At 37.3% G+C, this 24662-nt stretch overlaps 1 protein-coding gene across 2 annotated transcripts in view; it reads left to right on the forward strand.

The window, feature by feature from the left end:
- The window catches only part of LOC149556726 (ras-related protein RHN1-like), a 155245-nt gene that overhangs the window by 55489 nt on the left and 75094 nt on the right, over nt 1-24662 (forward strand). For both annotated transcript variants that reach the window (XM_089831215.1, XM_089831214.1), the window contains 2 exons: nt 2315-2363; nt 2961-3034. In XM_089831215.1, the coding sequence (XP_089687341.1) occupies nt 2315-2363; nt 2961-3034 (123 nt within the window). The remainder of the gene's footprint in view (nt 1-2314; nt 2364-2960; nt 3035-24662) is intronic.

Genomic DNA, 24662 nt, shown 5'->3' on the forward strand with positions numbered 1-24662 from the left:
CGTGAGCATATCACACATTACACTTCAAGAACTTTCCCACAATGATCTCTAGCATCTGCTAACATGAACATATCATCACGAACATGCCTTCAACCGCAATCTAAGCTCGCTCATCCTTATTCCATCTTGCTCATCAGATGCAAACAATTTACTAGTTGCTTGTTTCTTGCACACTAGCTTGTTACCGGTCTTATTCAAATCAACTGTAACTCATCCAATTCTTCACACAAACATACGCAAACACAAATGTAGTATTTGAACACATCCTTGAATATGTATATAAGCCCGCATAGCATATCTTGCCATATCCCAACCTTGCTGATCAATCCAACCTTTGTGATGTACAAAATCTGTCTGTCACATACCAAATGATACATGCTGACATCAATGACAAAGCTGTCATCAATGCAACACATAGACATGCTATCCAAGTACCAATTGCTTAACATCCTTAACAATGATAAATATGATTCATGCATACTTATAAATTTGATAACGTTAGACATTGAGAATTGAATATGAAAGGGTTTGTGATTTATATTACACCTTCCATTTTATTTCAAGCATAGGAAACCATTGATTATTCCTTGATGCCATAGCTTTGACAATATTTTTACTATGGCTGTATATGGATACCTTAGAATAAAAAGTAAATAAGGAATTAAAAAATATCCAATTTTTCTGGCTGGATACATGTGGAGGTGAAACTCTTTTTGGTTTTGGTTGGGTTTGTCTGGGCCAAACCCACAGAAGAACCAGGACCCGGAACCAGTTCGAACCTGACCAGTACTTGTAGGTTGCAGGGGAAGGCCCCGGTAACATAGATATTCAGCAATTTTTTCTGCAACAGATAGGGTGCCAACATTTCAAGGGGAAGATTTACAGATTTTGATGATGGTCATAATTTTTCGCATAAAACCAGTGTATGCAGCTACTTACTTGAGCATAGTAGCATTGAGAGAGTAGATCCACCAACATAACCTGTTTTTTCCACAACTCAAGTGGCTGCACTAGCACCGTGGGAGGTTTTAAAGAGGGTTTTGATGTTATTTCACTGTTACAATTTTTCTAGCCAACATCACAAGGAGCGCCAACATTAGGAAGTACATATCTGTTGTCTTTTTCCTGTTGAAATATTTTTCCAGACTTCTAACATCAGTTTGGACAAGTTTTACCAGCATTTATTGTTGTTTGTGTGCATTTTGAGCTGTTATCGGCATTTTGGAGGGTTAGCCCACTGCACTGCTTCTAGTTGACTGTTTTTATCTGCCATGCTACCCATATATGTCTTTTTCATCACCATTCCTTCTGTGACAGCACTTCTATAGTCACATTCGGCAAATAAACTTGCCAAATATTCACCATATAGGGTTCCTATAGTGTGTGGTAGCTGTACAGTCATTGTTTTCAGCCAAAATCAATTGCTGTAGGTCTTGAACTGTACATATAAGTCATTGTAATTTGCTCCAGAACATTGCAATTTGAATAAAAGTATTTTGAAGGTGATAAATTGATGTTTAATTCAGATCCAAGAATGTTTGATATCTTGGGAATTCATAGGTGTGTGGTTGTTGGTATATGAGGGCTCAATTTATTCATTTTTGCAAATATCAGCAATATATATGAGCATTTACTATTCAAAGCTAAGTTTAATTGCATATCAAGGGTGTTAAGTCAGTTGTCCATTTTATATCAGACCATAATCGGCACTTCCGTTTACATAGTTTATCATCTTTAACTTGGATTTTGCTATTTTGCATGATGTTGATGTGGTATTCCAGCTATAGAAAGTTAGACAAAAAGTTTCCAGTGCTTTATTTCTGTTTATGATTTGCTGTTCCAGTTTGTGTTTCACTTAAGAAGTTATAAAATTACATAAAATTCAGAAAGCACACTAAAAATTCTTGAGAGGTAACATTGCAAAAGTTATTTCCAGTAAATCCTTTTAGCATGTACTGAACCATGTGAAATTCTAATTTTGTCTACATCAACTCATCTGACCATCTATGTGAAGTGTTTCTTTGGAGGGTCATTTTGATCTTATACGGATTTTATGAAAATAGTGAGAGAACTACCTGTTGGCTGTTTTGAGTAACTTGCTATATTTTTATGAATTATAACTTTGTGATTATGTGCTGATTTGAAGAAATCAATTGAATTGCAAGTGCTAGAGTTCAGTGCATTGGATAAGTGAAAATCTAGCTCATTTTTAAATCAAAATTCAAAATTCTATCAATTCGAAGCTGGGAAAGAAGACATGTAAATACCTCAAAACTCAGCACTGTATTCTCATCTGCATGTTTTGTGTTTACAGGACTCGTTTACTCGTGCAAAGAAATGGATACAAGAACTTCAAAGACAGGGTAATAATTTTTGATATCCTTTTTTTTAGCTAGCAACTCACTGTTGCTGTAAAAATTGGTGGAGCATAACTACGAACATGAGTTCTTGAAGCTTTGAAAAATTTTGTGGCTGTGAAAGGTCTGATAAGGCAGTAGCTTTGGGTCATGGATATATCTTTTGTTTCCTACCCTTTGGATTTGGTTTGTGAAATGGCTGGTCAAACTGAAACTTGGATTCTGTTTTTTACTGTGGAGGTCCTCTGGAGACCTTTCAAGTCTGTTAATATCCTCACATTGCTTTTCACAATTCATGCTATGCATATTAAGTCAATATTATGATAAATGAGTTTGTTGTGAAAGTGTCTGGTCAAGAATTTTTCTTGAGTGCAGGCATTATGTGTAAATCTTATAGTAAATAAGGTTGTTGCTGAAGTGCCTGATCTGTAATTGATTGTTTGTAAAGCAACATTGCAACAACATAGGCCATGATGAGTTTGTTTCTGCCTTATACATATTTCCTAATGTTAGTTTACTTTTTCATTTTATCTTGAGATAGCAAGAGTTCTTGTTTCTACATGTGTGAATGACCATAGTTCTAAGTAATTTTTTAATGTGCAGGCACTCCAAACATGGTGATGGCACTTGCTGGAAACAAGGCTGATTTGATGGCAAAGAGGAAAGTGGAACCAGAGGTATACATTTTATGTTTTTTAACTAAAAAAATATCACTGATGCAAGAATAATTGAAATGGCAATGCCCTTGATTGACTCAAAAACAGATCATAGAGATCAAATATCAAAAGTTCAGTGTGTCTAAGATCCGCCAAAAACAAAAGTCATAAGATAAAATTATAAATGTCCAACATAAGACCACAAAAGGTCTATGGGACTGAGAGTTTACAACCAGAAAGCTGACAACAGCAGGAGCACCAAACGGTGTCCGAAAAAAGCGAACAACACGAAACAACAAGAAAAAAGAAGAGAGAGGACAAGAAAAAGACTAGGATTCCTTTCTTGGCAAAAAGAAATCAGTCACAGGAGGATAAGACTGTGAATGAACAGGAGCCCTGAACTGTCTCTGTGAACTCATAGAGGAGTGTCGCTGACGCAAGAAACCACTGCGAGATCTGACAGATCTGGAATGAACACTGACAGAACTAGCTGGCCTTTTCACATCCCGCAAAGGAGATAAGGGTGCAAAAAAGACAGTAATAGGCTGATTAGAGCCATGCTGATGAGAAAGTAGTGACTGTTGAGTATCATCACGAAAAAGAGTGGTCTCCTGAAGATAGAGACAAACACCAACTCTTCTGTCAGACTATTATAACAGATTGATGCAATGGCTGTCCATAATAGAGGCAGAGGAAAGTAACCTGCTCCTTTTCCTTCAAAGGAAGCATGGGGCCAGATTCTATGTACTGAACTTTTCTCTGACATGGCTACATTAGCTTTAGCTTTAACTGTCATTGTGTGATCCGTATAGGATGAAGAAAAAAATGTTTCTCAAAATTCCTCCATGACTTCAATATTCCAACTTAAATTGAGGAAATATTGCTGTGGTGATGGGATCACTAGGCATGGTTTTGTCTGGAAAACTAGTGGTTGCATAATTGTCAGTGGTGGTCCTGTTTTTCTCACCGGCAGCCACGTGATTGTCATTGGTGGTACATTAAACATTATTGGCAATTGTCAGCGGTGGTCCTGTTTTTCTCACCGGCAGCCACGTGATTGTCATTGGTGGTAACTTAAACATTATTGGCAGTCATGCCTCGCAAATCAGCTTTTCTACTTAAATGTGACAATTTAGATTTGACTGGTTACAAAATGTTCTCTTTATCTTCTTGATAATAGAGGCTCCTTTGAAGGTGTACTTCCAGCACTTGTATAAGTAACAGGAAAGTGCTCTGGGATAGCTCGGAGTACAGATTTGTCTGTGATGTATGGGAAAGTAATGTGGAGGAAGAAATTTGAAAGAAATAAGTGGCTACATATTGCTTGTTTTTATACTCCATTGAACTGCCACTAAGCAACAAAATTAATAAGAGAATGTCACAGCGAGTTAAGATAATAATTGGTGGGATTTTGCCGAGTATATGCTTAAATAGAAATTCACTTTCTGCAACTTCTATTTAGATTCTTATTCATGTAATCAGAAGGTAATCTAACAGCAGTCAGCATTGTGTTAAGATCTGCACTTAATTTAAATGAATGAATTTATAGAGGAAATTACAGATCATTTGCATTCATCTTGAAGGCAGTGCGATGAAATGCTTGTTTCCATAAATGAGTTTAATTGCATGCCTTGTTGATTCATAGGAATATATTTGAGTTGTGTTTCTCTTGACCTTCATGGATAGCAAGACAGGTTTTTGGGATGGTAGGGGAATGACTATCAAAATAATTTATGAATTTAAAAAATGCAAATAAATTGAAAATGACTTAAAGAAGTTAAAACATAAAAAAACACACAAAGCTAGATTTGCAATAACAATCCGTTCATCCATAAACTTTCTTGATAAGCATAATATGATATTCTGTATCCATTTCATAATACAATTTCAATTTACAAAGTTGCAAACTCAAAATCAGGAATCTTAATCAATATGCCAATGCAAGAAGCAACATTAAGAAACAAGCATAATACTTGCAGTTAACATTCTATAAAATTATTGTGTATATCTTCTCATTATTCGAATTTCTGGACTCAACTAGCTCTTGCAAAAGGAACCCACTAATTCTGGCTACATGTCTTGACTTTCATCAATTTTCCTTAGCTTATTGCACTCGACACTGCACTATGCTCTTAGGCTTGTCTTATACTCAAGTGTCTTGTAATTAATGAGACACAAGGCACTATGTACACCAACAAGCTTTTATAATCTTCTAGAGGTAAGTTTGGTCATTTTAATAGAATTTATAAAGCTACATGTAGATCGATTCCTCTAAACATTAGAGAAATTAGAAACATACAAAAGGAGGTGAATAACTGGTTTGTGTATGTCTTGGTTCCATTTTGTGCTTTTCTATCTTTTTCAAACTCTTGTAACAATTGAGTTTAGCAAATTTGGTCCATTAAGCTAGGATTATTGAAGCTTAGTCCAAAATTGTGCACTTTCTTGAGGGTCTTCATCTTTCTTGAGCTTCTCATCATCAATGGGAACAACTCTGTTAGATCCCTTCACAAATAATTGTGAATACGTTACATTTGTGGGCATTGTTTAAAGGAATGTTAAGATTCTCCTTGTTGAACAATGGGTTGAGCATGCTTGCAGTAGAATTATGCAATTGCTTCCTTTGGACAAATTGCAGTTTTCATCGAGCCAAGCATGCTATCTATGCACTCAGAGATATCTAAAAGGAGGGAACTATCAAAATCACCATATCTAATGATTATGAAAATAGGGGATGCAATAGGGGGGTCAATCTCACATTGACAAAAATGTCATTGATCAATTTATCCTTCACAATCTTTCATTGCTTTATCTAGGAATCTTTCCACCAAGTACACTGTAGTGTCATCATTAGTAGTTGCAAGTGTCGTAGGAAAATATTGTGTAGCCAATAGGATGTATGTTGTTGGTAGATGTTGTGTAGCCGATGGGTCCTTTTGGGAAGGTTTTTGTTATGTAGCCGACAGACCCTTCGATAATTGTCATGTAGTTGATGGACCCCTTCGGGAAGGTTCTTCGGAAAGTATTTATACACCCCCTTAGGTAATTGTAAAGAATCTAATCATCGGAAGCATAATGTAATATCTCTGGTGTATGTGAATAATATAAGAAGTTTTGCTGTTTCTATCAATTGCTTGTATGCATTGATTCCTTTACCCAGTAGGGTCAACATTCCAATGGACCTGGTACAAAGGCGGACGGATGAAGACTAAATGCCGAATCAGCTGAACAAGAATAAGAATAAGCTAAAGGAAAAGGACGAAATATGCACCGCACAGGAGAACTTAATTTTGGCACAACAGGCCGAATGCAGACGAAGGTTTTAGCAAATTATTGATGGACACCATAGCACGGAAGAATTTTTGGAAGAGACTCGACAACGGGTGGAATTGGTGGAAGAAGCAAGGGAGGAGTTTTGAACCTGCATACGCCACGGGAAGAGAATCCAGACGGAAGGTGATTGACTAGCACGGCTCGGAGTGCCGAGGGAACATGAGCGTGTAGTGAACTCTTCGTCCGAGATATACTTGTGGAATGGACAACTTCAGTTGACGAAAACCCTTCTTCACCAAATAGCACGACTGTCGGGAGTAGCGCGGGTGTGTAGAACAACGCAGGTGTGCAGAACAGCATGGGTGTGCAAAACAACGCAAGTGTGCAGAACAACGCGAGTGTACAGAACAACGCCGGAGTGCAAAACAACGCAGGAGTCCAAAACAACACGGGAGTGCAAAACAATGCAGGTACACAACAAACCCCTCAACTTCAAATAGTAATGGAAGGACCAAAGGAAAAGTTGCCAAAATTTGATGGTGATGGAGCGGCCGATCCCATCCGAGATTGTAAAACTTGCGAAACGATTTGGAGGGCGAATGGCATAACGGATACAAACGAATGGGTCCGGCAATTTCTGGCTACCCTACGGGGTGTTGTAATTGATTGGTTCACCGATGCAGATCCCCAGAACTTAACCACCTGGGACAATCTTAAGGAGTTTACTGCCGAGTTTCAACTGCTCCATGACGACAACGAAATCGTAGCAGAGATATACAATACAAAATAGGGAAAGAATGAAATAGTTCGAGTCTACGCCAGGAAGTTGAAGGACTTGATCAATAAAATGGAGAATAAGCCGGCTGATGGGTTGCAGAAAAGATGGTTCATTGAAGGCCTTCACCCGAAGCTATGGAAAAAGATGAAGATCATGCCGCCATCGTCATATACTGAAGCGTACAATCGGGCAATGAACCTTGAAAGTGAATAAAAGACGAAAAAGAAGAAGAGTAGCTCATCTGATTCAGATGACGACGCATCTTTAGAAGGGGAGAGCAACGATGACGAAAAAGGTAGCAAGAAAGTCCGTGCCCTTTAAAAGGATATGATTCGGATGATGAAAGAATTCAAGAACATGCATAAAGAGACCAAGGGAAACGAGCTGTGGTGCACCGAGTGCAAGAAAGAAGGCCATACGAAGGGATCCTGCCTGAAAGATCAATTTTGCGAGATTTGCCAGATCATGGGACATTCGACAAAGGAATGCCCTTTTAATCTGAAAACAAGAGCACTGCAACAACTGTTTCTGACACAGAAGGCTTTTGCGTCAGGAGGGAGGGTGAACACCAGTACAGAAGGTACTATGTTGGGAGGGTATAGAAACAATCGGCGAGGACAAAACAACACTGGTAATAGTAATGGCAGCAGGAGTCGAATTCAGTACGATGTGAATGGCCGACCCATAGTTCAATGCCGCGCATGTAATTTGTGGGGCCACTTTTCCCGAGACTGTACAACGGCAAGCGGACCAAAATTATTATGCAGATGGTGCGGACCTATGATCACGAAGATGCCAAGTGCCCGAAGTTAGGAGTAAATTTGATCACCATCAGCACGGACGAAGAGGAGGTTCTGGCCATCACACGGAAGCAAGCGAAGGTGTACCCCGACCCGACGGAAGAAAAAGAAGAGATTGGAGGAAGCGTGAGCAAAGATCCAGAAAGCAACGCAGGCAGAGAAAGCACACCTGAAGAACACTATTGGTACCTCCTCACTGAACTGTTCAGAACAAAACATTGTACGGAAAATATTACAAACCGAGGTACCCGTCAAAATAAATGATTTGTTGCTCACTATGCCTCAACTCTGTATGGTACTCACGAACATTGCTTCAATTGCTAAGTTGCCAACAGAACAAGGAAGGGAGAAAGAAGTTGGCACAAGTACAGAAGACCCGATGTTGTTGGCCCTTACATTTGGACGACATCCGATAGTCATCGAAATGGGAATTCTCGGGACTGTTTTGACAGAGACGATCGTGGACAGAGGGTCCAGTGTCAATGTGTTACCAAAGAACACCTGGAAAAGGTTGGGATAGCTCATGTTGTGGCCATCTACGTTCCAATTATTAATGGTGGACCAGCATGGGATCAAACCATTGGGAGTCCTCACGCCGCAACCAGTGACAATTAGAACACAGCCGTTCTTGCTCGACTTCGTCGTCATCCCACTGAAGAGGAGAGGATATGACGGTATTCTAGGCTGTGGATGGCTCGTGCAAGCAAAGGCCAAGCATGACTGGAAGAAAAATACATTATCATTGGAAAGCAAAAGGAGGAAATTCATTATTGATCTGCACACGCAAATGGTAGGGGAAGAAGCTCTGTCAGCAAATTTTGAAGAAGAGGATAAAGGGAGGTAGCGTATGGAACTGGATCATGAGGGAGTCTTGCGGTTGGAAGGAGGTTCAACGGACGATGATTTGGATTCGGTGAACGGTCTTTACCACTGGCAGATAGAGGACTACGAACTCTTTCCGAGCTGTAATATGTTAAGGGTGGACGAAGGTGAGAAAGAAGAGGAAAATGAATATTCGAAGGAATACAAAGAAGCGAAAGAAGGAAAGGTGGTTACGGTTGAAGTTGAGGGGAAGAACATACAGTACGAACCTAGAAAAAGGGAAGATCCCATCGTACAACCGTGCAAAAAGAAAATGTTACATCGAACCATGGATATAATAGAAAGGTGCCGGTAACATGGAAGACACATCATACGGTCTGCACAGGAAACAAAGAGGAAGGGTTTAATAAAAGTTATAGCAGTACGGAGTGGAGGTGTTATTGACGGCAAGAAGGGGCAACTGACGGAGTCCATGGTACCGAGTTTCGGGAACAAATTGGGCGATATGGAAAATCAGAGGGAGAGATCGTCTAACTTAAATAAACTTTGACAATTGTAGGCACAATGGGCCACGGAGGTGACACGGAACAGACGCAAAGTGTGGCATGATAAAGACCTGAAACTGAACAAGTTCCAACCGGGACAATTGGTGTTGAAGTATGACGAATGGAATGAGATCAAACTAGGCAAGTTTCAAGTCAAATGGGTCGGGCTGTACCAGATTTGAGAAGTGGGTGATAACGGAGCAATAAAGCTATGGATGCTAGACGGAAAAGAAGTGGCCGACGCAGTGAATAGGTCAAAGTTGAATGTCTACCATGAAAGAAATAATGCACCTCCGTGGACAAACAACTGAGAAAAGAACGACTGTAAATACGGTATATATGTAAATATTGTACATTTGTAAGATAAGTAAGGACAAAGAAGTCACCGTATACGACTTTTTAAGCCTCATCCACCATACAACTTTTTAAAAGCCTATGGAGTTCAAGATTTGCAAGAACCGTATGGAAATTGCAAGGAGCGAGAAGTAGTGTACAGATTTGAAGAATGCAATTGATTTGAAGTTTGTAGAGTAAATATGGATTCCCTAGCTTGACATACGGACTTTCCAGTCTACTGTGCGGATTTTCAATGTTGCTGTATGGATTTCCAAGCTAATTGTTTGCCTCTACAGATTTTGGAGGTTGTTGCTGTTTCCACCATATGGATTTTGAGTTTAACGAATTTCATGAATAAAAATTGTTGTGCGGATTTTGTGTGGTTCTAAGGAACGAACTTCAAAGATTGAAGAGGTTTTTGATTACAAAGGCCCGTACGGATTTTTAAAGGATTAAACTCTATGGTTAGACACCATACAGTGACTATGATGCACCTGGATTAAACTTGGTGTACGGATTTCCTTCACAGTAGCTTGGTGTACAAATTTCTTTGGTGTACGGATCTCTTGTTCAACTTGACGTACGGATTGTGAGGTTTTAATTATATGTTTGATAGCGTATGGATTATGAAGGATTAATGCATATTGCTACCATACGGATTTTGATTTGTTCCCGTACTGCTTTGGAGGTTTAGTCTGTTGATTAGAGCCGTACGGATTCCGTATGCAATTGGAAGTTTAAGTTTGATTATTGCTGCCGTATGGATTTTGTATGCATTTGGAGGTTTTTTAAGGCACCGTAAGGATTTGTCTTCCATAACTTTATACTATCCGTACGGTCTTACCTAAGGAAGACACTGTACAACCTGTTTATTCAAGTGTCGTACGACTCCTTTTCAGGCACCGTACAAATTTCTGTTGAAGGTCACTGCACGGCAAGTGCTAGGTTCTTGTGCGTTTCATCCGTCTGGAAATCGTTGGGGATTTTTCAACCGATTGGAATTCTTTGACTGGAAGGAAGTTTATTGTGATAATTTGCCCTTGACACAAGATACAAAAGAAGGGTGGCAGGAGGTTTTCTTGATTAAAAATAAAAATAAAAAAAATGACGATAGATTGAAATAGTTTGGAATGAGTAATGCATGATGCCAAAGGGAAGGGTAAACATAAGCAGTTGCCAGAAAGAGCGTGGATTCGATAGAAAATGACAAAAATAGTGTGTTCCATGCAGTTTTGTGTGGGTTTTGGAGTGCTAATTTGGTTTTGGCGGTGAGGGGCGCTGCCCCTCAACCCTACCCTATATCATAACAGAGAGCGCGCCCAAGGTGCTGCCCTAGGACCCTGCGGGGGTGCTGCCCCTCGACCCCGCTAGGGGCGATGCCCCCTAGACCCCCAGTTGTTGCGATTATCAATTGTGGGAAGTGTGACCAGTTGATGAGACCTAGAGCTGCTGCAAGCATGGAGTGTCTATGTACTAGAGGCACTTGGAGTAGGTATTGAACGTGAGGTTGTCTTGGTGGATGCATAAAGAGCTCGGGAGGAGCTAATCATCTAGTTGAAGGCAGTAGAGCAACACTTGGCTCAGAGTACCCAGGAGTTGGAAGCAGAGAAAGCAACACGGGTGACTATCAAGGTCAGCTAAGGAGATAGTATTGTGTTAGCAGAGGCTGCAGATGCAATGTGGTTTGGAGACTAATTTGGTGCAGGCATGAGACAAATGTGAAAGTGATGTGAAAGAAGCAGATTTATCTTGTTGTACTTAGTCGGTTAATGTTTTTTTTTTGTTAATTGCTTCAGATATTTTCTAATTGTCGTCCGGAGACGATTTTTTTTCGTTTGGGGAGGATGATGTCGTAGGAAAATATTGTGTAGCTGATAGGATGTATGTCGTCGGTAGATATTGTGTAGTTGATGGGTCCCTTCGGGAAGGTTCTTGTTATGTAGCCGACGGACCCTTCGGTAATTGTCATGTAGTCGACGGACCCCTTCGGGAAGGTTCTTCGGAAAGTATTATACACCCTCTTGGGTCATTGTAAAGAATCTAATCATCAGAAGCATAATGTAATATCTTTGGTGTATGCGAATAATATAAGAAGTTCTGCTGTTTCTATCTATTGCCTGCATGCGTTGATTCCTTTACCCAGTACGGTAAACAACAAGGGCTCATACAACTCAAACATACAGTCCAATAAAATGAAGATGGAAACTTGGTCTCCACTTGTTCGAAGAAAACCTTCCATTTAAAGGATCAAAAGAGGGACCATGTTGTGTGGTTGTTGCATATGGACATCTAATTGCTCCTAGCCGTTTCCATGACCTGTTTGACTCAATCATTTTTTGAAGCTCTTGAGCACATTGTTCATTGTATGCATACAACTTGATCATATAGCTAGTTCAAATTCAGCCCCTCTCATTGTAGTTGTCTTTTATAATCCAATTCCCTACCTAGATACAATGAAAATTCTTAACTTACCATCTAGCTCTGGAGATATTCTTGTTCACTTTCAAATTTTGAAGATTTAATTTGCTTGCCCAGTTCATACTTGATCAGATTTGATCTCTTAAGGAATTCAACGCTTGCAATATCAATTTGTCTTGGTTTCAAGGCTTGTTTAAGCCTGATTTCTTTAATACCTAATGTCTTGCACATTTTTGTCCTTACTCAACAATTCAACCCTTCATTTCATAAGCAAACTGACTTGGTATTCTTCATTTGAATTTTTGAGGCAATTAGGCAAATTTGGAAAACACAAGGTGATTGCGCAAAGATACTAGAGGTTTTTAGAAGTTTGCCTTGAATTGGGGAAGAACATCTAATGGTTTTTGAAATTTCAATGTTGATTGGGCGAGAATGCATTGATCATTGGGCAAAATTTGCTTTTGTAAAATTTGGAAATACATGCCTCATTGGGAAAAACTTCTTGGAGGATTCAGAAAGTTTGGTCTCATGGGGCAAACATTTGGGCATTTTTAGAATTTAGCATATGATTGGGCAAAGACATGAGCCATTTTAGAATTTCAAGCTCCATTGGGCAAAGATCTTGATATTGATTAGGGACTTTGATATTTCATTGGCAAGACTTTATAATGATTTTTGGAATTCACAGCCTTATGTGGCAAAAGTGACTTTGGGATTCTAAGGAATTTATGGAAAGTGCCATAAGGTGTTTTTGGAATTGTCATACTTGTGGCATATACCACCTAATACTTTCAGATATTGCCTTAGGATATGGCAAGTGCCATTGTAGAAATTAGGACCTCATTTGTCAACTTGCCTTGCGGAATAAAGAGGCTTATGAGTCAAGGGAGTTTGAAACTTCCAGAGGTCATTTGGCAGCTTGGATTTGAAGGTCTCATGAGGCAAGTAGAAAATTGGAACTGAAGGCTCTATATGTCAAAGACCGAAATTGGAAATTTCACCGTGATGTGGCAACTTGAGTTACAAGCCTTCATATGGCAAAACCAAAATGGCTTGTGGAAATAGAGGCCTTATTTGGCAAGGTGAAACTTGAAAATTCAAGATCTATGTGTCAAGTTGGAAATAAGAGGGCTATGAAGCAAGTTAGAATTGCAGGCATCATGTGATAGGAAAAATTGGAAATCAAGCCCTCGTGTGGCAAGTTGGAAGTGAGAGGTTCAAGTGGTAGGTGGAATACATAAAATATAGCATTTAAGTATTCTTATACTTTAAGTTATATTTTATGTATATACTGTCAAGATGTTTGAGAGTGGTTTCAGGGTCTTTAGGAGTTATACTAGAGATTTTAGATTTTAGAAGATCTGAAATTTTTTTAGACTTAGCCAAATTGCAGTAATCAACATGCTTCCAACAGTGTTCATCTCCATAGCTTTTCTTGACTTCTCCAAGATTTCTAATAATTTTGATACTAGATCAAGGATTTCCAAGAACTTTCACAATTTCTCTTGGATTGGAATCAAGAGTCTTCAAAACTTTCTGCACTTTCAAGTTAAAAATTAATCTCTTCTTGCTTTGCATCTTCACTTCATCATTTTACACTTTGAGCCAATTCATTTTGACGGAGTCACCTAATTGGAGAGACCTCAAAGAGATCTGTCCAATTGTGCAATAAGAGTAAACACAATGGAAATAATTATATGGAGAGAATTAATTGAGACCAATATTTGTTCATAGAAAATTAGATGTTCCAATGTTAGGCAATATGTCTTCCTACAAGCTAGGCTTATCCATGCCTACTTGCTTACAATTTTCGGTTAGAGACGATAGACTCACTACGTATGTCTTGTCCACAAAATTGAGGAAACCCTACGAAATTTTCTCATGGATTTGTAGTTGCATCCTCTTTGCTTCAATGAATTAATAAGAGATCATGAAAACGATTCATTATCCCTGGGTTGCTCTTTGTGTAGTCTTATTTATGCTTTCTTTTGAGAGTTTTCTTTCAAAATCATCCCCAATTGTTTGTAGGTAAGAGTTTTCCTTCTTACATTTCAAATACTCAATTTTTGGTGAACTTTCAGGTCTTTTCTTTGTTTTTTTGTGTTATAAATAGTTTTTGCTTTTGTTTTTGGCTTAGGTGAATAGCCCTTGGAATTCCGCTCGTTTTGAGCTAACTTAGGTTGAAATCAGAGTTGTCTAGCTCAAGTTGCGAGGGAAAAAGTGGGGTTTTTCAGGACAACTGCACATTTTTAGTAAAAACCTCATAAAAGTGAGCTTTTTATTGGCAATTGCACGATATAAAATTATATTTAATATTAAAAGTGGATTTTGTGGTCCATTTTAAAATTTCAGCTCATTTTGAGTTCATTTGACCATGTTTTTTATGTTTTATGAAAATAGTCTTTTTCAAGACTATTTTTCATGTTACTTTATTAAAAATTATAGTTAACTATTAAATATAATTTCACGAGACAACTTAAGTGTATAAGTGGGATTTTTATTTCATATTGCATACATCCACATGCAAAATACTTCATGAAAATCCACTTTCAATAAATTCCAAGTCCCAACATTATTAAAAGTGTGATTTTTAAATATGATAACATATGTGTTTATATTTAAAGTTCATTTTTAATAATTAAATGCATATGTTTTAATCATCATTTAAGTGGGTTTTTGAATCTCATATACATGTAAATGTTAAATTAAAAAGAGTTCTTTATTCATTTTAATTTAGAGTGGTAACTTTGGACCTAGATACATATGTTTTTAATTATAAATATGTTCTCTTTTAAAACTAAAGGAAAAAGTGGTGTTTTTTGAGTCAACTAAATATATTTTGGATATATGTAAATGATTGAAAGAAATGCATTTTGACTTGAAAAGTTTATTACAAGGGAAAAGTGGTGATTTTTCATCTTTTTGCATATATTTGATATATATGCCAATGCCTTCCTAAAATGCGTTCAAATTTGAAGTGACATTTTTCTTTGTCATTGCATATATTTTAAACTGACATATGCCTTTATCCTCTTGAAATGCATTTTGGTCTACAAGGAAAAAGTTGTGATTTTTGGTTTTATTGCATATATGTTTTTGTTTCCTAAAAACACGTTTAAAGGCAGGCTTTAAGTGGTGGTGATTTAGGAGACGATACATATTGTTTTAACACATGCATTTCTCCTTCAAAATTGTGTTTTGCCTTGTCCGAAGCAAGTGATGATTTTTGCACAAAATGCATGAGTTTTCAAATGCATTAACATCTCAAAAGTGGGTTTTTAAAACTAGCAGGTTCAATCTCTTTGAGCGGCAATTTTTAAAGGAAATGCATGCATTTTATGACATGAAAATGTCTCTCCAAAAGGCATTTTAAATCTGTATTTTCTATAAGAAGCTGAGCAGCAATTCTTGGAGGGATTGCATATGTTTTAACATATGCGTTTTGCATAAAACAGCCCATCTAGGGTACATTCTCCATTGTTTTCAGCCCATTCTTGTGCGTTTTTGCATCAAATCTCTTCAAGAGGTTATCCAGGGTAAGTAAATCAATTCCAAGCTTGTTGTTTATCATTTTTACAAGTTTCAATCTTGCTTTAGACGTCATTTCTATATGCATTAGCATTTGAAGTTGCTAGGTCAAAAGTTGTTCCAAATGTTGGGCATTGCATTTCTCTAACTATATACACTTGTCCAAATTTGAGCCATGTAATGAGGATTTCGAAATCTATTTAAGTCTTTTTTTGGGCAATTCTAAGTTCGAACATCTCTTGGACTTTGTCAGATTTGCTCAAGCTTTGGACAAAGTTGTTTTTTGTCTTTCTCATTTTTGGTGAAGTGGAGGTAATTTTTCTTATTATCTCTAAGGCATTTGTATATTTTTGTTTGGATGTTCATGCAAGTCACTGACATTTCCATTTTCAGATTTGTATGATTTTCATTCTTGAAGTTGTTCCTTCTATTTTCCGTCTTTTCTTCCAAGTTGCATATGCAAGATCTCATCTTACTTGCATATGTAGTCAGGTGTAAAATCCTATTCTAAAAAGAAAAGTTTGGTTTTTCCCGTACATGCGAATGCGAGTTAAAACCCCAACATTACGCATTTCATGTATTACCATATGGCTGCCCTATGGATAAAGTCTTTCCCACATGCTTGCCGGATAATATCTCACATTTTGCACTTATTTAAACATGAGGTGTTATTCATTTTTCTCCTTGTTCATTCAAATCCAAGCTTGCTGGTCGCATATGCATTCAATCCTAAAAACCCCATTTTAGGCAAATCTACTTACAGTTTGTCCATTTTGAGTTCGACCCATTTGTTCATTATCAATCCCCATTCATTTCATCCATTTATTCCACTTATACCTCGTTCAGAATCCATCAAAATCTTGCTATGAATCCTACATATGCTGATGTTCTCATTTTATGGGATTTTTATGTAACAGTTTCACAGGCATACCATTTTGCAATGTTAAGAGAATCTACTCTAGCAAAGAACAAAGATAAAAAGAAGATGAGGTACTAGTATGATTAGTATCATAACTCCATTCCTTCATCACAAGTAACCTCATACTGTGGTGAAGTACATGATGCCAATATTTCTCATATGAACATTGAAGACCTTCTTGCAAGGGTTGAGGCCTCAGTTACCGAGGAGATGGTGTGGATCAAATGGAATCATATTCATCATTTGTCTACTTTCCCTTTGGCAGCTCATGAACCAAAATTCATCCTTGCTTGTGCAAGACATTTTGATGCTGCTTCATGAACCATCAAAGATCAAGATGAGAATACTATTATTGGTCTTGACTCCAAGACTATTGATCGTATTTTTCATGTTCCTCAGACTCCAGTTGTTACAAACATCAGAACGCAAAAAGCTATGGAGCGCTAGAATGAGGAGACTTCATCTTGCGCCAAGTTTGTGAATGATAATTGGTTGATTACTAAGAGACTAAATCTTGTCAGATGGCCAGTCAAGGGAGTTCGTAGATGTGATTTTAAAGAGGAAATCAATGACCTCATAACACTTCTCAGCCGCTTGGTAGGGCTCAAGGATTGAAACACCTTCGAACCCTGGATGTACAAGTACATATCACTCATAATACAGTAAAAAAAAGAATGTGTTTTGGGTTGAATTGGTGAGTCATTCAATATGTGAACAATTGGTGAATGTTCTATCAATTGGTGTGTTCAAAATAAACTCCTAAATGGTATACATTGCTGCTGATCTAAGTACTTTTTCTGGGTTACAAACTAAGCATGACAGATCTATAATTCATGTGTGGGAATATTATGAATAGTTGCTTTTGAAACAAAGTTGGATACACTTTAGGAGAGTCCAAGATGCCTTCTTTGGGCATTTTATGTGTTTGTCTGATAGAGAAATCCCTACCAAACGGGTATCTGATGAGGCATGGAACAAGGTCAATGAATATGGTTGCATGTTCTTGCAATTTCTCAACTTTACATACTTACGAGTTGGATGTTTCAAAGGAGAACCATACACATTACCAAGGTATCCTACTGATAGAATTATACTGATGGAGTTGGCAAGATAGCTTATGGAAGTTCAGGCTTATCAATCTAGTTTGCACTGGCCCGGACTGAGAATTTCATCTTGAAACCCATTAAAGATTGGAGGATACTCAATTGATATTGTTCCTAAGGCCAAGAATATGGAGTTTGAACTTCAGAGGATCATGTTGAAAAAGTTTACAGCTAGACGTGGTTTTGATTAGAGGGGATTGCATGACAAGATGAGGAAGCAATTCTTACACATTCATTGTGTAGAAGATCTTTGGATTGATGTGCGCATTGAGGTGGAAATACGATGTATGGATTACACCCGGTTAATTGTGAAGCAAATTGTAGATTTCCATTTGGCACTAATTCCCCCTGGTTTCGAAGATGATGATCAAGTTCTAGATCTTTGAATATTTTCAGCATGGTGTGCAGAAGTTACCCATTCTTCCTCCTACATGGTCATGCAAAGAAATACATCCATCTGGGATAGATTTTAGTCTATTCTCATTAATACCAACACATGGATGAAGAGAAGGATTCTTAAATGTATAAAGATAAAACCTAGTAAAGATTTTGATCCTGCTAGTTCAATTGGTTTGAGGTCAGAGATAAAGGGTAAAGGAAAAGATGGTACATCTTTGTCTACATTTGAACCTCCTGTTCAAAGTTTGCCTAAGTTGTCTATCAAAGGTGGAAAAGATTCAAGAGTACTTGAAGTGAAAGAGATTGGATCTCAATCAATTCAAGTTGATTCCAATGATGATGAAGCAAGGAAATCAAAAGAATCGTCCCCTCTTTCTTCATATCCTTTGGAAGTTCTTGCTGCAACCTCTCTCCTAGATTCAGCCCTAGTGTCAGTTGATTCTCATGATTTGCCTTTAGGTGTTTCTATGAGAGCATTTTCTGTTAAGCAATCATCCTTCGAGGATTTAGTGTCTATTATGCCAGCTTTGCCAATATCATCAGCCGCTCCTGCATTAGAGACACAAGGAGATCAGTATGATTTTGAAAATGTATTTGATACATATTCTTTGTCTATTCCTTTTGTCACTATTTGGTCTACAACATTGTTGGATGTAACTTGAGCTCAGTTTGAACAATTTATGATTGAGGTCACTCATAGTACACCTCCTCTTGTGGCTATTCAGACAAAGACACCGACCATAGTTACTACTGCTGTACAAGATAACCCTGAATTAACTATGGTGACTATTGTTTCAGCTAATGCATCTTCTTTCAGTCTTCCTCCATGGTTGAGCACTATCACACATAAGAGAAAGAAGGAAGAAATCCCACCTAAAGAGGCTGATAATCAAGTAAGTAAATCAAGGGTTTCCAAGAATAAAAAAGAAAAGGTAGTTTCTCGAGTGACGATTGATGAAAATCACATCAAATTTGTTGAGGTTGTTGAACCACTTGTGGAGAAATCTACTAAAGACATGCAACCTACTGATTATAGAATCACAAGGGTTGAGCTTGGTAAACAGACAAGGTTGGGTTATCAGCAAGAAGCACATGAGGCAGTAAATTTTCTTTCTTGAAAGGATGATGAAATATGGGAAAAGAAAGAGAAACTGAAAGAAGAGAATGCACGCTTGTTGAGCATCATTGAAGAGATGAAGAGGTCATCTGTTGCTAGTGAATCTGTTTCAGTTGAATGCACAGAGAGGCAAAAGTAGAAGGCACATACTGTTGATGAATGGGGCAACAATATTGAAAAAGAGGTCATCCGAGTGTTCGAGAATTGAAGAAAGAAGGTGAAATGTTAGCTAAACTCAATGACATGTTGAAATCACTTAATCATCAATGTGAATTGATAGATGGTGATTTTGGTACTTGGAGCAACATAATGGAAGTTGATTTAGAATTTTTGTGTGAGTATAATGTTATTACATATGTTGAATGTATCATGACTTCATGCATGTTATGGAAAACAAGAAACAAGTTCTCCAAAAGCTCATTGAAGAGGTAAAGGTAGCAACACTCATAATGTCTACTTAGGAAGATAAAATTAAAGGAGCTTTGAAAGAATTACCATGTGAAGTTATTAATGAAGACAATAAAATAAGGAATCAACAAGAAGTTCTCACCGAGTTTGCAGAGGTTATTAATCTACAACTTTAGTTAGATGATTTCAAGATCCATGTGCTTGACATGTTTGTAAATTGGAAGTTTTCATTGAAGAATTTGCATAATCAACTGGAAGATTCAAGCAAAGAAACATCTAGGGCAGCAAGCACACTTTGAAAGGTCATCATGATTTTGCAACACACTGGTGAACCGGATGCTACAATTGTACGGGAATCCCTACGTAACTCTGGAGAATTGGTTGATACCATGTGAAAACTCCAAATTACATTTTTGAATGCTTCTAATAAATTCATTGCAAGTATAGGATATCATGTACCTGTGCAAGTAGCTCATGTAGTTTAATTGCAATCACATTAGGCATGCAATTTTGAATAAAGGCAAAGTAGTTGATACGATAAGGATGAGTGGTTAAGGTTGTTCCACTTCTTCCTCCACCTTTCTCTCTTTGTTTTTCCTATATAAAGGAGAGAGTTCATTGTAAATAATCATCTTTTGCTATAGAGGAGAAGACTGAGCTTGTGACTAGAAGGTTTTGTATTTCTTGTTGCAAATTTCTGAAGTGAATAAAGAAGCAAGTTTTTCCCAAACTTTGTGTTGAGACACTTGGAATTGATCTTTGTTTCTTATGTTACATCTTTTTGAAAGCATTTGAGATTTTTGTTTTTTTTTGTAAGACTTTGAACTTTCATTAATGACATTGATTTAGTTAAATAGTGGCTGCAAGTGCTAAGAATTTCAGACTTTGAGGCTAACTTCTTAGTATATTATTTCATACTTGGATAGCTGAACAAAGACTTTGAGCTTTGTTAGTTACTCGCTCTTTTATTTCAAGAAGATTGTTTGTAGGAAACTTTAAAGTTCTTGCTATCAATCACCCAAGTCCAGATATAACTGCTGTCTTAAGGTTGTTCTTGTGTCAACTCTTAAGTCACCGGTATTACCGTAGCAATCAATTCCTTTTGTTTAATTGTAAATGGTAGTTGGAAATATAAAATCATTCCTGAAGAAAGAGGAATTGATTCAGTGAACCATCCTATTGTTAATTCTAGTTAGGTCTTTGTTGTAGCCACATACGGTAAGAAGGGAGCCTCCCCTATTGCTAAGAGGAGACATTTATCTTACTACACCGTTGCCTAAAAATCCCATTTTGTAAGCTATGGTCACAGTGGCGTACAAAATATTTAGCCAACACTATGATATCTAGTAATCCTTACAAAGGAACTGATTGTCAATTGATGCCTCTTGAGATACATGACAGTTTATGGGCATTACGACATGTAGGTCAGTCATAAGATCCAAAACATTCCCCAAGAATAAGAAATGTATTATAACAAATGGGTTTTGTCCCAAATCATTAGGAACAAGTTACATAAACCATTTTAAAGCCCGCTGTTCCAGATTTAGGTCCTCACATGATCTAAAAACATAGAAAGATGCACCATCAAAGATTTATGATCATAGATTTCCATGGCATAGTCAAAATTCACCAACAATCATAAAAATTGGTTAGAATGCGGTACCCAAGAGAGAACGAACCACAACTCGAGCAACATAGATCCAAACAAGTTGCTATCCTAGGAATAGGAACTAGACTAGGTCCAAATCATATTCCAAACATCGCAGGTGCTGATTCAAACAAATCAAGGATCGCTGAAATGATCTATAGACCAAAATAAACTGGCAAAATTGGAAAAGATTTTTTTTGGTTGATGCAAGATTGCTCGGAACCCAAGATGCTCTTGCATTAGACACCCAAGGATGATAAAAAAGTGAGTCTTTAACTCTGATGCCTGGGAAGAATCAAAATGATCCTTCTTCTTTTGGGAAATCCATGAGAATCTTTAACTGGTATGTCCTTCCACTTGATCAAATACTCTTTATACTCTTTACCTGTTGCACTTTTTCCAACTCCGCTGTTCAATACTTTCTCTATCTTATTCAATTAATTCTTAGGACATTGCTGCTTCACATTTGAATTATCACCCAAACTTCCTTCAGCTTCATGATATTCATACAAATCTGCAATGTTGAATATAGGTGAAATATCCACATCCTTAGGTAACTCCACTTCATAGGCATTCTTGAAATTAAATCTTTTTAGAATTTTACAAGATCCAAACTTCCTCATCTTCAATTTGTTATAAGTCCCAACTAGAAATCTTCCCTTCTTCAAATAAACCTTAACTTCACCTCCTACTGAGAAATCCTTATGTCTCCTAGTTCTATTCAACCTCTCCTTATATTTCTATTTCATACTTTTCAAATGATGCTTGACTTCCTCATGCAATGACTATATGTAATTCACTAATTCCTCTACTTCAACACTCTTTCTATCCTCTTTCTTAAGAAACCTTAACTCCAGAACTCCTTTAGGACTCATACCAATAATTGCTTGAAAAGTTTTCTTTCTCGTGCTCCTATTCACCGAACTGTTAAATGCAAATTCTACTTGTGCTAAAACGAAATCCCAAATTACCAGGCTTATCTTGAACAAAATTCCTCAACAAATTTCCTAAACTACTGATCACCACCTCTATTTGTCCATTGATTTGTAGATGAAAAGTAGAATTGACTTCAAATCAATATCCAGTTTCTTCCAAAGTGTCCTCCAGAATCAACCTACAAATTTCTTTTCTTTTTTTGAAACTATACTCTTCGGTAACCCATGCAACCTCACAATCTCCTTAAAAAATAAGTCTCCTACATGTAGTCCATTAGATGTCTTCTTACAAGGAATGATGACATTTTAGAAAATCTATCCACTACCACAAATATCGAATCATTACCTCTTTGTGTCTTCGGTAGTCCCAAAACAAAATCCATGCTAATGTCCTCCCAAGGTCTAGTAGGAACAAAAAATGGTGTACACAAACCTACATTTTGACTACTATCTTTAGCAACTTGACAAATTCTGCAAATTTCAACAAATTTCATGACATCCTTATAAATATATGGCCAATAATACCTCGAACTCACCAAACTTATTGTCTTGTCAATACTACAGTGTCTGGCAAGTCCTCCACTATGTTTTTCCTTGATTAGATTATCCCTCATTGATCCTCTAAGTACACATAGCCGAACTCCTTTGAATAACTTATCATCTTGAAAAAAAAAAATCCAACTATTTGCTTTGGTCAACTATTACTGGTTCTTTACAAGCTTTCCATGCATATGCAAAATTAGAATCTTTCTCATACAAAGTCTTCAATTCATCAAACCCAACTAATTCTACTCTCATTTTTGTTAGCAAATTCCTTCTCCTACTCAATGCATCAACTACTCTATTTGACTATCCACTTCTATGTTTCAACATCTTCAAACCTTCAATTGAAATAAAAAAATCCCAAGTTTACTATTTCTTCCTTCATGAAATAGCATTTCTCGAAATTGATTAAAAAAAATTCTTCTTTTAATCGCTGCAATATTTGCCTTTGATGCAACAAATGTTCCTCTTTACTCTTATTGAAAACCAAAATATCATCTAGGTATACAATCACAAAAATTTACGCAAGAATCTCTTCAATGCCTCTTTTATCAATCTTATGAAAGTACTAGTTTCATTAGTTAAATCAAAGAGCATAACCAACCATTCACACAAACCCTCATTAGTTTTAAATATAGTCTTCCATTCATCACCTTTTCTAATTCTAATATGATGATAACCACTCTTCAAATCAATCTTGGTAAAATACTTTGCTCCACTCAAACAATTTGTTATGCCATCCATCCCAGGCAAAGGAAATCTAGACCTTTTCGTGATTTTGTTTATAGTTTTGGAATCAATACACATTTTCCATTCACCATTCTTTTGAGTTGCCAATATTGTAGGTACTCCACAAGGACTTTAACTTTCTTTGATCAAACCTTTCCTCAATAATTCTTGCACTCGTCTATTCAATTCTTCATTCTCTGTGGGTGTCATCCACTGTGGTGTTTTGTTCAGTAAACTTGCTATCGGAACTAGATTTGTACAATGATTGAATGAATGATTTTAATAACGTCCATGTGGCCAAAGCAGCCTATGGGACGACCTAAAAAAGCACACACCCCAGAAAAAGGGTGTAAGAACATTATGCCTTTTAAAACTACTTCTTTAGGTTTGCTCTTCGACAATGAATGTTGATTGCTAAAATTGATGTCTTGTCTAGCTGTGTTTCCTCCAAAAGAGTACCTAAATTGCTTGCTTCTAGAATATCCACATAGCTGGAGTGGATATCACTGTATGCTAGGCATTCAATGAGAAAATGTCGCCCGGTCTTCACCACTCCTGTGTTGCAAAATAAGCATATTCTCTTCTCCCACTCTTCCTTTGGTATCGTCGATCTACTTATTTCACACCCAAAATGATGAGAGAACTCATCCTAAGTTGCGCTATGAGCATTTTAGCTCTCCATTTGATATTTGCTCCTATGTATGCTTTCTCCTCATGCTCTCTCATTGGGTTAAATTCTTTGATATAATAGTCTTTTTTGCGTCTATTTTGTTTTGACCACATGTGACTCCTGAATTTCTTCTTCACAAACTTTTTGATTCCATCATTTGTTATCTGGACATTCATGCATACTAACGTTCCATTTTCCGTCCATTTGACATTGAGCTTCATCTATGTGTTCTTTCTTCTGTCAAGCCTTTCCTCTATGATCAACTTAGGCCAATGATGAATTTCCATACTTTGAGTTTTCTTTAAATTGCATAACCGAACCATTGCTGAGGCCTCGAAAAGGAATATGCTTGTTTCCACCAGTAGGATCTCACAGGGAAGCATAGTTTTAATTTTGAGACTGTTAATGACTAAATGCTTTTGGATTCTTTCTACTTTTCCCCATTTCTGATTTGACATGTTGCTGCCCCAAATTTCACATCCATAAAGGATCATTGGGGTAACCAACGAACCAAAGAGCATCTTTTTGGTTTTCCAATCCCATAATTCCGGACTCTTGCATCTATTTTGTAAAGAATACAATGCTTTCCAACCTTCTTGAATTCTGTTTGCTCTACATGTGTCTCAATTGAGTTTGTTGTAGAAGTCGATTCCAAGGTATTTGTACTCCAGGTGGGTA

Source organism: Cupressus sempervirens, chromosome 5 (genome assembly GCF_028749045.1).
Source record: "Cupressus sempervirens isolate cs-2001-9-10 chromosome 5, ASM2874904v1, whole genome shotgun sequence".
Lineage (NCBI taxonomy): Eukaryota > Viridiplantae > Streptophyta > Pinopsida > Cupressales > Cupressaceae > Cupressus > Cupressus sempervirens.